We start from the raw sequence: 15,111 nt of genomic DNA, 5'->3' as shown, positions 1-15,111 counted from the left end.
TCCTCCAAGTGACTCTGCACCATCTCAGGGTCTATGCATGGCAGTCTGGTGCCTTGCTGCTGCCTCTCTACAATCCCAGTGAGAGCCTTGTCTTGCCCCTCGCTTAGGAACACTGAGGCAAAGAACTCGTTGAGGAGTTCAGCCTTGTCCCCCCTGTCCGTCACCAATTGCTTCTGCCCATTTAGTAGGGGTCCTATTCCACCCTGGGCCTTCCTTTTACTCCCTATATATCTAAAAAACAATATCTTGTTATCCTTTACTTGGGATGCCATCCTCAGCTCCATGGTAGCTTTGGCCCGTCTAACTGCCTCCCTACAAGTGCGAGCAGAGGAGGTATACTCCTCTTTGGTGATCTCTCCCTGTTTCCACTTTTTATATGCTTCCCTTTTAGTCCGCAGGCTGCCCTGGACTTCTCTGGTCAGCCAAGGAAGCCTCCTGGCCCCTTTCCCTCTTTTTCCTCACATTGGGATCATCTCCCTCTGTGCCCGAAGGATCATTTCCTTAAGGCACAGCCACCCTTCCTGGGCTCCTGTCTCTTCAAAACTCCTTCACTGCTCCTTCACATAAAGAGTTACACCTCCACCTTTCTTCCCTGCCTGGTTCCTTCTATGCAAGGCATAGCCCTCTATGGCTATGCTCCAGTCATGTTAGAAGTCCCACCAGGTCTCCATAATCCCTACTAGGTCGTAATGCCCACTGGAGAGCAGGAGGGCTAGCTCCTCCTGCTTGTTCCCCATGCTCCTGGTATTAGTGTACAAGCACCTGAGTCCTCCTATAGAGACCCTCAGCTTCTTGTCATGCTGAAGGAGAATGAGAGACTTTTGTTTTGTTGACGTGCTGATAAACACTGTGTTATTAGCTCCCTGATGGCTCCCTTGCCTGTCAGGTTTGCAAACAGTATGCAGAAGCAGGGAGAGGGAGATTGAAAAGATCCAGATCCAGGCTGACCTAGACAGGTTGGGGAAGTGGGCAGAGAGCAACAGGATGCAATTCAATAAGGATAAGTGCAAGGTGCTGCATCTAGGGAGAAAGAACTGCCATCATAGCTATAGGCTGGGGGGCAGCACCACTGAGGCAGAAAGAGATTTTGGAGTCACTGTTGACTCCATGATAAACATGAGTTATCAATGTGATGAAGTATTCAGCAGAGCCAATCACACCTTGTCATGCACCTGTAGGTGCTTCACAAACAGGTCCAGGGAGGTGATTCTCACTCTCTACATGGCACTGGTCAAACCGCAGCTGGAGTACTGGGTCCATTTCTGGATGCCGCAGTTCAAGCAGGATGTGGATAACCTGGAGAGGGTCCAAAGATGAGCCACTCATCTTATTGGAGGCCTGCAGGGAAGGCCCTATGAGGAAAGGCTAAGGGACCTTAACCTTTTCAGCCTCTCCAAGAGAAGGCTGAGAGGGGACCTTGTGGTGATGTACAAATTCATAAGGGGAGAGCAACATGAAGTAGGCGATGATCTATTTACCAGGGCACGCCGTGGAACAACAAAGAACAATGGCCATAAGCTACTGGAAAGTAAGTTTAGACTGAACATTAGAAAAAAGTTCTTCATGATCAGGGTTGCCAAGATCTGGAATGGGCTTTCAAGGGAGGTGGTGCTCACCCCATCCTTGGGGGTCTTCAAGAAGAGACTGGACAGGCACCTGGCTGGGATCACATGATCCCAGGTTTGGTGACCCTTTTCTTGCCTGCCAGGGGCAGCGGGTTGGACTAGATGGCCCACTGAGGTCCCTTCTGACCCTAGAATCTATGAATCTATGAAAAGCTCAGTATCACCAACATATGCATGCACTGCACACACCCTGCTTTGCCTCAGAATGCTGGGGGCTGGCAACACTCCCACCCCTTGAGCAGCAAGCAGACAAAAGCCTGGGATAGTGCAGGCAGGGTGGGGGTTTACATCCCTCCCTAATCAGAGCCTCCTGCCGGGGCCTGGCCATGCCCCTCCTTCCCTCTGCTCTGCACTGTGGATGGGAAGGGAGGGCTGCTCTGGTGCCCCCTGACTTCTAGCCTGAGCCACTGCAGAAATGTGCCTGAATTTTTTAGTCCAGGAGGAATGTCTGTGCAGTTTCAAACCAGTTCAACCTAGGCAGGTTAGACTAACCTGCAAAGATAGAATCAATTCAGGCTCAGGGTTTTTTAATGTCTGTTCCTAGCCTGTAACTCTCTAGCCACAGTTCTGTAGTGCCACAGAGTGCAGAGACATGCAAGTGTCCTGTTTGTGCCTGTCCATATGACAGTGTTAGTAATGCCACATCCATGAAAACCTTCTGAGTGACAAGATCATTGAATCAAAGAAAATTGGGGTTGGAAGGGACCTCAGGAGGTCATCTAGTCCAACCCCCTGCTCAAAGCAGAACGAACCCTAACTAGATCATTCCAGCCAGGGCTTTGTTGATCCGAGTCTTAAAACCCTCTAAGGATAGAGGTTCCACAACCTCTCTAGGTAACCTGTTCCAGTGCTTTACCACCCTCCTAGTGAGAAATGTTTTCCTCATATCCAGCCTAAACCCCCCTTGCTGCCCCCTTGAGACCATTGCTCCTTGTTCTGTTCACTCTGTCACCACTGAAAACAGTCTAGCTCAATCCTTTTTGGAACCAACCTTCAGATAGTTAAAGGCTGATATCAAATCTCCCTTCAGTCTTTTCTTCTGCAGACTAAATAAACCCAGTTCCCTCAACGTCTCCTCATAAGTCATGTGCCCTAGCCTCCAAACCATTTTTGTTGCCCTCGATTGGACTGTCTCCAACTTGTCCACTCCTTTCTGTAGTCAGGGGCCCAAAACTGGGCACAATATTCCAGGTGTCACCTCACCAATGCAGAAGAGAGGAGAATAATTACTTTCCTCAATCTGCTGGAAATGCTCTTACTGCTGTTAGCCTTCTTGGCAACAAAGGCACACTGTTGGCTCATATTCAGCTTATTGTCCACTGTAACCCCAAGGTCCTTTCCTGCAGAGCTTCTGCTTAGCCAGTTTGTCCGAAACCTGTAGCAGTGCATGAGATTCTTCTATCCTAAGTGCAGGACTTTGCATTTGGCCTTGTTGAACCTCATAAGATTTCTTTTGGCCCAGTCCTCTAATTTGTCTAGGTTACTCTGAATCCTAGCCCTACCCTCCATCATATCTACTACATCCCACAGTTTGGTGTTATCTGTGAACTTGCTGAGGGTGTAATCCATCCCATCTTCCAGATTGTTATTGAAGATATTGAACAAAAATGGTCCCAGGACTAACCCCTGGGGCACTCCACTTGATACCAGCTGCCAACTAGACCAAGGCTCTAGCCAGGTTTCTATCCACCTTACAGTCCATTCATCTAACCCATACTTCCTTAACTTGCTTGCAAGAATGTTGTGGGAGACTATATCAAAAACCTTGCTAAAGTAAAGCTATATCATGTCCACTGCTTACCCCACATCCACAGAGCCAGTCATGCTATCATAGAAGGCAATCAGGTTGGTCAAGCTCTTGGTGAATCCATGCTGACTCCCTCCTGATCACTTTCTTCTCCTCCCAGTGCTTAGAAATGGATTCTTTGAGGGCCTGTTCCATGATTTTCCCGGGGTTTGAGGTGAGGCTGACTGATCTGTACTTCCCTAGATCTTCCTTCTTCCCTTTCTTGAAGATGGGTACTATATTTGCTCTTTTCCAATCATCTGAGACCTCCCTTGATCGCCATGAGTTTTCAAAGATAATGGCCAGTGGCTCTGCAATCACATCAGCGAATTCCCTCAGCACCCTCATACCCATTGCATCCAGCCCCATGGACTAGTACATGTCCAGCCCTTCTAAATAGTGCCTAACCTGTTCTTTTACCACTGTTGGCTGCTCACCTCCTCCCCAAACTGTGATTCCTGGTGCAGTAGTTTGGAAGCTGACCTTGCCTGTGAAGACTGAAATAAAAAAGACATTGAGTATGTCAGCCTTTTCCTCATCATCTGTCACTAGGTTTCCTCCCCCATTCAGTAAGGGACCCACACTTTCCCTGACCTTTCTCTTGTTGCTGACATATTTGTAGCAAACCTTCTTGTTATCCTCTTTGTCCTTTACTAGCTGAAACTCCAATTGCACTTTGGCCTTCCTGATTTCATCCCTCATGCGCTGGTCACTTGCCACATTTGCTAGTCTTCCTGCACATTGGGATGGTTTGTTCCTGCACTCTCAGTAAGGTTTCTTTAAAACACAACCTGCTCTCCTGGACTCCTTTCCCCCTCGGACTGGCCTCCCAGGGGATTCTGCCCATCAGTTCCCTGAGGGAGTCAAAGTCTGCTTTTTTGAAGTCCAGGGTCCATACTCTGCTGCTCTCAAAATACATCTCTGTTCCTGTGAAATCATGAGCTCCAGCAGGTGTCCATTTAAATTACAGTGGGCCAGAGTGTGGAGTTTTGTTACCTTTTTTTCAAAAGCTCTCATGTTTCTTTCTTTGATAGGAAACAGTTACAGTAAGGCTATGTTGTATTTGTTTCAGGATAACCTTTTTATCCTGGGACAAAATGCAATTGTTCAGATATCTATTGTCCCAAGATAAATCCAGAAAAGGTTCACAGGATAAGAAGTACTAACATTTTATCCTGTACACACCAATCATGGGATACTTCTCTTCCAGGATAGACAGAGGGAAAACTTGTCCAGGGACAAACGCAACATCTGTTCCCAGCTTAAGTTTTGGGACTCTTTTTTAACCTTTTCATCACAATATTCTGTATTTGAAACTTTCTTGCTATACTTCTGAACAACTCTAACTGTCAAGTTTATCTATATAAAACAATCTAATCTACTACTTGCATCGGCAAAGTACAGAGAAAGGATGAACTGTTTCAGAAAATAATGTTCCATTACATTTGGCACTAGAATGCTTTCTTTTCAAAATCCAACAACACAAACTTATAATTTCCAATATTTCTTTTCTGAATAAATATTTCTTGTGGACAACAAACACAAGGAATTCCTCTCTTCACAGCTGGATGTATTTCTTTATTCTTACATTTTCTCTCTCCCCTCCAAGATGATGCATAAAACAAAAGCATCAATTAACTCATGCATCCATTTTAGCCTATTAAGAATTTTAACCCACTGTGGTGTTATATATCAATTTGATTATTTTGGAACACATACCAACAAAATATACATCTTGAAATGAAGTTGTTGGGGAAAATGATACATTTCAGTCAGAATTAATGCTGGTCAAATACTACAAAGACGAGTGTCTGTGAAGCTTAGTATAGATTCAGAATGGTTCAACAATTTGCACTCCTTTCCAGTTGGCCGTCTGTGAACATGAATTTCAGTGGCTCTTTGTTGTCATTAACATTTGAGGATTGGAATTTAAACTTGTTCATAGGGCCACCACAAGGCACATGCACCCCTTAGTGTGAGGGCTTAAATGAGGCCTAGGCCCTCTGCAAATACCTCTCTTTGCACTTGTACAAGGTATTCATGTGTGAACAAGAGTATTCATTATTTTTTAATTGCCGTTCTTCCCCTTTCAAGTCAGCTAAGCCCTCCCATGCTGTTCCATGCCTCTTCAGAGGAACCCCAGAAAAACAAAGTTCTACTCCATGTGGATATTAATGATTCTACTTACCTTTCACACAATTAAAAGTTTCTCTGGTTTCTTTGACCCCTGCTTGACAAAGTGGTGTAAGCCAGTTAGTTGCTGTCTTAACGCTGAAGCTGCACCAGAATCTGTTTAGTTTTTAGGGAAAGGTGGTATTTTTAAAGTGAAAGTTATTGTATGATTTTACAGATTTTATTACTCCATCCATATGTTATTGTTATATATTTAAAGTCCTGACCCTACAATGGATTTTGAGCCTTATGGGATTCAATTAGGCTCCACATGGATGGTCCAGAGTAATGGAGCTGATAGCAGGATTGGAATAACAAATTGCAAACTGATAGAAAAGACAGGGTCTCTGTGTAGATATATTTTGCATCCAGTAGCTTTGTTAACAATTAACCGAATCTGATTACGTGATTTCTTTTAATTTGGGAAACTGTATAGAGAAGTATATATAGAGCAGATTCACTTCCTATATAACCAATACTTACTTTTCAAAATTGATCAGAAAGTGAGTGACTGGCATGCAGTCATGGCCAAAGCCCTGTTCTCAGAAACAAACCCCACAGGGAATTTATGCAGAAGCATCTGTGCAGGTCTACCTCTATGGATCAGTCTGCAGGACAGAGATCTAAGTTAGCTGTACAGTTAACAGAGGATTCAAGTACTAATCCCAGTGTTTACTGAAATCTAGTACTACTGCAACCAATAGAAATAAGGCCTGAGAACATCAGTTAGAGATGGATCCATATTTTATTGTGTATTCCCCATGAAATAACATGCAATAATTTATCTTAACAGTGCAATTAACCTTTATTACCAATGTAATGTGTATTTCCTGGTCAGTAAAGGCTCAGACCGGAGGTGATACAAAAACATAACTGGCCATGGCAAGAAAAAGTCAGGCCAGAGTTGTTGCATATTTTCATTATAGGAAAATGTACATTGGATTTATTGTTATAGGTACTGTGAATGACACATAAATAATATTCCTATCTCAGTGAAGATATTTTCTTCAGATTCAAAAATGCTTAGCAATTAGATAAAAGGTATGTTTTTAATAAAATGATAATCTCTAGGACATAGTTTATGCTGCTTTTTACTCTGCTCTGAAATATATCACTAAATTTATTATATGTTTTGGTATTATATAGCACATATTTGCATTTTAATTTATTATATTTAACTAAAATTAATTTAGATCAAAATAAAACATGTATCCGATTCCAATAATTACAAGACCTTTTCACTGATTGTTTATTCTATTTACTGATGTATTTTGCTAGAACAAAGTGGCTAATTAATTTTATTGTTTCAGGTTTAGGTAAAGGGAAAAAATCATGTTTTTCACTTTAGAAGGATTATATTTAAACTGATGTCTCAAACTCCTCCCCAGATAAAGTAATGTCTATAGATTTTTCAACTATTATATGCCTGCCAATAAATACTTTGAGGTTCCATTTTATTTTAATTTATTATTTGTGTTTACAAAGTATGTCCTCAATTGAAAGGATTGTGACAAAGGAGGGAAGTGTTTTATTTGAGAATATATTACAACTCTCCTCCCCCTATTTTTTCTTCTTTATAGCTCCAGTCAGTGTGGTCAAGCATGACAGCTGCTCAAACTCGGCAAACTTCCAAGAAGTCGAGGATATGCCTGACAGATGTGTCTTGGAAGAGTCTGAGAGTCCAGGTGAGAGCCATTTAAAGATAGCTGCCAAGAATCAAACGATAAATTTGACACAGTTTTGGGGCCTACAAAAAATCACATTGTAATGCTCTTTCTTTTTTAGCAGCTGCAATATCAAATTAATAGTCACCTCCAGTGTTCATAGTCTGGAGCTGATATCCTTTGCTCTTTCATCAAGAATTTGGGTCTTAGAAAGGATAACGACTTTCTGAACAAAAATAAAACTGACAGTAGTAGTTCATTATAATTAGTTTTGGACTAATTCTCCTAGTTAATATATGTATGAGGTCTGACCCTTTGAAGGTAGGCCAAGGGTATGAAAAATTAGGAGTACTGTACCTACTGTAGTTGGATAAAAAAACAGGCATCCAGATGCAAATATTATTATTTTTTATTATTATATTATACCTGGCAAAATGCAAATTGCTAATTTTATAACTTGATTCTTTTTTTTTTTCAAATCAACTCACTATAGACATTTTAACTAATGGTTCTCAACACTGAATTGTTTCATTGCATACAGATCCATTAGGTGCATCTCTTCTAGGGGTGATGATATTTGTCTTCATCTTGCTGTATATGAAATAACAAGAAGTTTGCTAAATAAATCTCAAGAAGGGGCAATTAAATTTAAAGTGGTTCCAGTTGCAGTTGATTAAAGACACAGAGTGTGAATGAAAAAAAAAAAAGCCAGGCAAGCTATGTCTGCCTCACACATGGACACATATGTAATGTGACACAGTAGTCATTAATGAAAGAGTTAAACATCATTTTTTCACTTGATATTTTCCTTTCCTTCTTTATCTGGTTTCTCTGTACCCTCTTGCATCTTTGTGTGCTGATCCGTGTATCATATTTTTGATTCATCCTCTCTGCGGCCTGTCAGCTTAGTTAAGAGATTTCCAAATCTTGCAGCCTGCGCTGACAGGGGGCAGCTGCCAACAGTCCCCTGATCCTTCCCCAAGGAGCACAGCTGAGATTTAATTTTCAGTGAAAGGGTGCAGTCTGAAATCCATGTCAGGTCCCCAAAGTCATCTCAGAACCCAGATAGGACCCATGGCTAGGGGATTATATTTCAGCGCACTCCACTCCTGCAAAATTCCTTGGGAGTTGAACTGCTGTCATGTACCTGATTTGAACTACATTTCCTTTTCATCTTTTCCACAGAAATGAACAATGGTATATTTTAGAATAATTGAAATCAATGAATTGTAAATCCATGTGCATTTTCAAGGCACTTTGGTTCGGTCCCACTACCTTACAACAATGCTGCATGAGATTTAAGAGGCGTAGATAATCCACACCGGTAAAGAGACAAGTTTAATTTCTCACTTCAGCTACATCAAACCACCTATGGTACTGCTTTACACATCCTTCAGTAAATGTCTATAGACCTTTCTAGAACTGTAAAAGGTTTTTTAAAGGGGTATAGTCTTACTGTAATCTGTTCTGGAGAGAAGTGGCGAAGAATGTCAGGTTAAAAGTTCTAAATGGTTCAAGGAAGAATTAATGTAGTGCTCCCTCTGCCGAAAGATGATTTTAATTCACCTTTCATTTAAGTTGTTTTGGGTGGTAAAATGTACCCAGGGTTGGATGGGAATTTAGAATACATATTTCTGGCTACCACAAACAAATATGAAATAAAGAAAAGGAAGCCAAACTGTCAGGAGGTGAATATTGATTGGGAAAACATGTGTTGATAAAGAATCTAAACTTAAAAAAGTGAGTTACATTCTGTCCATCTGACATAATTAAAGTGGTAATAAACAATGAATTACTCTGGCTTCGCTCTCTGTCCATTCCTGCATTTTAAGACATCTTGCCTTATAGGTCTGAAAACCTCTGGAGATTTCACTACTGGTCTCACTGCTTTCCACTGAGAATTTGTGGCTTGGTTGTCATGGAGACATCGTATTTCTCCAAGAATTGCTCATATTGATCCGTGGACAGGCGTAAATGGCCAGGCGAATGTGAGGCGTAAAGGGGGCTGGGCAGTATTATAAAATGACCAGAGGTTATGGGTCGGAAATAAGCTCATTGCAAACACTTAGGTAAAGAGAAAGAAACAGTTTCATTTTGTTTCAAGATTTCGTTTTTGCACTTTGTGCCATTGTCTTCTTTCACTATAGACTGAAAGAAACTTGTTAGTCACTTGTCATGTCAGATCTTTGGTGCTTGTCCTGACACAGCTGTCAGCCTTCCAGCTCTGTGCAGTTCAGGGACACACAACAAAGAGCTAGCAACATGAATTATTTATTGCTCCTTGTGTGGATGAAATTCTGTGATAAGAAATTAAGACACTTCTGACAGAAGCTCTTGTTTGAAAAGAAATTTTTTAATGATAGAATACATTTACGTAAAGCTTTACCACTTACTTTTTTGTTGTCAAACATTAAAAGACTAACATAACGTTTAGGTGGCTTCTATTTTCTTTAGTATTTATCAGACACTTTAACTTTGTAGTTTATTTTAGGGCTTCAGAGCACGAGGAATATCAGCATTTGACTTAACCAAACCCACAACTTCCAAATTCGTGTTCCACAAAAGAAAACTGAAAAGCTGCACCTAAGTTTGCGGTAAAATGTAACCCATATTATTTGCAGAACTACTTGCATTTGGCTTACAATTGGGTAGTCAGACGTGTCCTATTTCTCAAAGACAGAAAGTTAAAGATTCCATTGTGTTTCCCACCTCTTTTGATGGAGGACATGTACAAGTATTATACTGTATCTGCAAGGAGCTCTGGAAGTATTCTTAGAAAGGATACTTTATCGAAACTGCTAACATTACAGATGTGCAGTGAAAATATTAACAGAGCTGATTGTGCCATCTGTTTTATGAAGATGGAAGTCTTTAACCCTGAAAACAGATTCAGAGTGATAACAGTGATTTTAAATCCCTAAAACCGTATACTGTTTATTGGCTTGCTCTGGTTCCACACTGTCCACTTTGCACACACCCTTCCCCCTGCTGCAAACACGGGTCTCAAGTAATCATAGAAAAGGGCATATACCCAAGTGAGTAGCAGAAATCCATTAGACCAGGTAAGAAACTGATCTGGGATTTACAGTGATTTTTAATGTTCAAAATGTTGTCTGAACTAGTCTCTGACAGGTCATGGAACCCCTCAGCTTACACCTTCCTTTTCCTCTTGGATAATTCATAGTAAACACTTTTCACCTGTGACAGACACATAAATATCAGACTAGAGATTCTTGCCTAAGCAAAATGGATTTTAGTTGCTCCTTTGCTAGTGCCTACAAGCTGCCATTATCTGTGATAGTGGCTTGTGTCTATTTTAGCCCACACACAGAGGGGATGCTGGACTTCTGTCCCAGATGCCTAATACTAGGTTTCTCACTGCCATTTTCCCCACATGCTGAGGACTGCTTCTGCTTGACATGCAAAGCCATAGCTCTTCAAACTTGTCTGTGCTTTCACCCATAATGTAAAAATCAAACAAGACCATTCTTTGTTCATAGTTTTCATACATGCATAACAAAACTGTTGAAAATATTAACTAATCCTCATTGCATGTTTGAGGTAAATAATTCTTATAAGTCACGTTTTCCAGATGAAGAAACTAAAACACAGAGCTTGCTCACATTATCACATCAAGTCTGTAGCAGAGCTGGAAATAGGACCCAGATATCCTGACTCATGGTTCTTAGGTTTATCCACCAGACCAGGGGTTGTCAACCAGGGGTCCATGTACCCCTGGGGGTACTTTGAAAGGTCCCAGGTGGTATGCGGGGGTGGACAGGGACAGAGCACCGCCACCCCGCACTGCTGCCTCACAGGAGCAGGGCCTCACAGACGCTGTGCTGCCGCTGCGCACCACACCCCCGCTCTGCGTCTGGCCACTCGCCACCCCCCTCCCTCCCGAGGTACACTTACTAAAAAGGGGTCTACCGGGCATATACTTATTTTAAAAGGTTGAAAACCCCTGCACTAGACAATGCCCCTTCTCTCTGAAGGCTTAGCAGCCTTGCATGGCTAGGAAGTCTTGCTTCCTCTCCTGCCTTATTCTATTGCCCATGCAGAAACCTTTATTTTTATTTTATTTTTTTTGGAGCTTAATAGGCTTGTACTGCCATGGAGCTGGAGGCAGAAGAACCTGCTGAATTTCCTCCTACAAAACCTGAGGAGGAAAGCATCACAAATTAATGAAGCCTGAAACTTCTGTGGCCTGTATCTGCCCTTTAGAGCACTCCCACTAAGGGAGCCCCTTAAAGCATGGTTCAGGCAGGGCTTGTGCTGTCTACAGATGGATTAGATCAGAGCCCAGATGGAAAAACATAGTCAATAAGTACTGGCACAGCACAGATGTTCCTTTCCTCTTGTGGACCTTCTCTCTCACATGCATACAAACTTCACAGTATCCACCAGCTAAGTAGGCCCCAGTAGCTACTTCCAGGGGTTTGGGAGGCAGGCCATGCTCCTTTGGTGAAAGAGTTGGTAGAAAATGGAGGCTGATATTACAAAGCATGTTCTCCCTTATCTCAGTTATTCCCACGCAACGGAGACTAGGACCTTATCTGATGGCTTTCAAAAGTCAATCAGTGTCTCTTTTGATTAGATCAATACGGTTCATTTGTACAGCTTAAATCCCTCCAAACACTTCATATTCATGCTCAAAATATTGGCCCATCTAAGCTTTTTGCCCTTCACACTGCGATGTTCCTGCTTGTATTTCAGAGATCAATGAACAATCCTAATAGTTTCCACATCCCTTCTTACTTAGTTTCTAGTCCCAGAAAAGCTTGAGCACAGTGATGGTGGAAAAAAATCAGAGACTCTAAGTCAGGGTCTGTGTGAGAGAGCTCTATCCCAAGTAAGGAAATCTCTCAAAAGAGTCCAAGGCTGTGTGCAAATGAAACAAGGGGCATGTATGCACGGCACTTTAAAGCAGATTAAATGCTTTTGCACCGCTTTAATGGTGTCGGTGTTTGCACGCATCGGTGGTTTATGGAGCAGTAATCCCAGCCACTGTAGCAAATTCGGTGGCATAATGCGCCTTAAATGACTTGGGATGCAGCAAACTGAAAATCTTCTGAGGAGTTTTAGTTTGCTGTCCTACAGCCATGGAGGAAAGCACCAGGCTTCATGCAGCTCAGGGGCTCTGCAGGAAGCCTGTGCAGGCAGCCTGGCAGCAGCCCAGGAAGGCAGCTTCACCCAAGAAAAGCGGCAAGCCTGGTATCTTTTTTTTTCCGCCCCCTGGAGCCTGCCTGCCTGCCTGAGCTGTGCGGTGGCCTGGTGCTTCCCTCCGTGGCTGTGGTGCCTCCCGGGGCCACCTGAGCTAGGTGCCTATGGGCAAATGCTGCCTGGGAGGTGGCCACCACTGCTGCAGAGGAAAGCAGAAGCCACCCCCCGCAGCTCAGGAACCACTCTGCCCACTGGCAGCTCTTCCTCCCCTCCCCACCACCAGAGAGCCAGGTAAGTTTGGGTGTGTGCACAACACAGGGGTTCATAGGGCCCTAATTGAAGCAGTGTCTTTAAAAGCCCACCACTTCAATTTAGGGCCCCCATTTCGTCTACACATGCCCCAAGTTTCCAACTGGCCATTAAGTGCATGAGAGCCATGAATATGCAGCACTGTAAGTGTGATTGTGTTGTTATGAGGCAGGTTATAATCACTCCGTAGAATACTTGATTAACACCTTGGAGTTGCATGCACTGAAGACTGTGTTATGTAGATCAATGCAATACTACTTATATCACTATAAATCAATATGCTGTTTATCTGAACTTGATACTCAAATCTAGTTCTTTTCCCATTAAATTTCAAAGTTATGCAGTACCTTATTAAAAAACAAAGCAATTAGTTTTTCTTTTTCTAGCCCATGTACCAGTAGCATTGCAAAAATTAGGCAACAGTAAACAAGGACAGCTTCAGGAATGGAGCACTGAAGATTGTTGATGATAATGCATGAAACAGAAAGATTGCACAATGTGAAAGCAGCCCATTAATCGTAAATACAAATAGCGCACATTTCTCATGGACTGTGTTAAAAATGTTAAAATGGGCAAGGATGCTTTCAGAAATAAAACTTTTAGCATCATAATGGCATCATAGAATCATTTTAGGGTTTGCTAGTTTGCAAGTCATTATTTTTTTCCCCAGATTTAAAAGAAAATGGCTTAAGAAAATGGTTCTATCTAGCTCTAAAATGTTTGTCTCATCTAAGATATAGGTATATTATTTGGTTCACCAGCAAGCAAATATCTTGACAATTCTGAGGCCTACTATCAGAGCTGAGAAGGAACCATTGAGTGTGTTGCCTCACTTGAACAGCACCTAACAAAATGCATAATACAAGGAAATCTTTAAGTTTAGGCTAAAATTATCATATATCAAATCGCAAAAATCAGGTATCTAAAAGGTGAATTAAGGTCCATTTTAAGCATAATTCCAATAAACCAAGACAGAAATAAAATATAATACCTGAATAGTATAATTCACTATTACCTCTATTTCAACTTGTAGTGTTAGTCCAATTGAAAGTAAACATGCATTTATTTTGTGAGCAGTGATTGGAGAGAGAATACAGATAATGTGTTAATAATACCCAGTAGGAATAATCTCTCTCCTTATGCAATTGGGAAGTTCTCCCCTTGAAAAGAAAATCTGTTCTGTTGAACAATGTTGAAGAGATTCAGATGCTCTCTTGAGATGTTATGGTTTTTGCATTGCTTTTTGTGATTTTGTATGAGGTGTATAAAATATTGTGTGTTTGGAAGTCTGCAGTGTTTTTGAATATGACAAGTCAGTGATGCATAGCTTAATTTCACTATAAACAGCATTGAGATTATTTATCAATCACTAAAGCAATTTACAGTGGACTTTTTTTAAGGGAGGCTGCATATGCTATTCTGCCACACACTGTTAAAATCAAATTAATACATTTGTTTTCCAGATGAGATGAAATCACATCCTTGGATGTCCAAGGTATGTTCCTGCAAAGTGTGTTAGACAAGCCTGCTCATTAAATGGAACTACAAGATGAGCAAGTACAGTACAGAAAGTGAAGACAGAGGACATTGTTATGGATGGCAGCTGTTATTTTCTGTGTTTTGATACAAGAAATACTCCATGTAGGATTTATTACCATATGTCTTTCACAATTAATTTTCAAAAAATACCTGTCATCTGCTTCTCCTTTCTCAGTTATTGGTTCCAATATGCATTGCCAGCCCTCTCACAAATTTGAATTGATTGAATTTAATCCAGTTATTTCTAACATATATGACCTTAAACGATTCCTTATTTTGAGACATTTGTTGTACTAACAGAAACAATGACTCCAAATCTCAATCCATTGATTTATCAGAACAGTTCTGAAACTGAATTATACAATGATGTGATCTGGGAACTATTACATTTTGCATGCAATTAATTCAATTTTTCACATTTAAATTCTCTTTACCTTATAATTCAAATACTTTTATTATTGATAATATTTTCGCACAGGAAAAGACCAAACATATTTAACAGAACTTAAGTATCAGTGCTTCTCTGAATTAAAAAAAAATGTGAGCTATTAAACACTAAAATGAATCATGATTGTGTGATTGTGTGTGTGTATTTGATTACAATTCACAAATTTCATTCTAAACACAAAAATATTTACCATGGAAACTTTTCTTTCACACATATACACAAGATGCATTCTTATACACACTATATATGTGTGTGTATACATACTTGTTTAGAGAAAGCTGTCAAAAAATCTAGCATCCTTTACTGAAATGTTGCAGTGCATGTTTCATAGATTCATAGATTGTTAGGGGCTGCAAGGGACCTTGCAGATCATTGGGTCCAGCCCTCCCTCCCACCCTCACTCTA

At 41.2% G+C, this 15,111-nt stretch overlaps 1 protein-coding gene across 5 annotated transcripts in view; it reads left to right on the top strand.

The window, feature by feature from the left end:
- WDR72 (WD repeat domain 72) overlaps positions 1-14,823 on the top strand; it is a 241,488-nt gene extending 226,665 nt beyond the window's left edge. For all 5 annotated transcript variants that reach the window (XM_025197090.1, XM_025197094.1, XM_025197089.1 and 2 more), the window contains 2 exons: positions 7,164-7,268; positions 14,183-14,823. In XM_025197090.1, coding sequence (XP_025052875.1) covers positions 7,164-7,268; positions 14,183-14,238 — 161 coding nt within the window. In that variant the 3' untranslated portion in view covers positions 14,239-14,823. The remainder of the gene's footprint in view (positions 1-7,163; positions 7,269-14,182) is intronic.
- Positions 14,824-15,111: the final 288 nt, after the last annotated feature.

This window comes from Alligator sinensis, unplaced genomic scaffold (genome assembly GCF_000455745.1).
Source record: "Alligator sinensis unplaced genomic scaffold, ASM45574v1 scaffold250_1, whole genome shotgun sequence".
Classification (NCBI taxonomy): Eukaryota; Metazoa; Chordata; order Crocodylia; family Alligatoridae; genus Alligator; species Alligator sinensis.
Note: the sequence above shows the minus strand (reverse complement) of the source record. Positions and strands in the feature narration are given on the sequence as shown.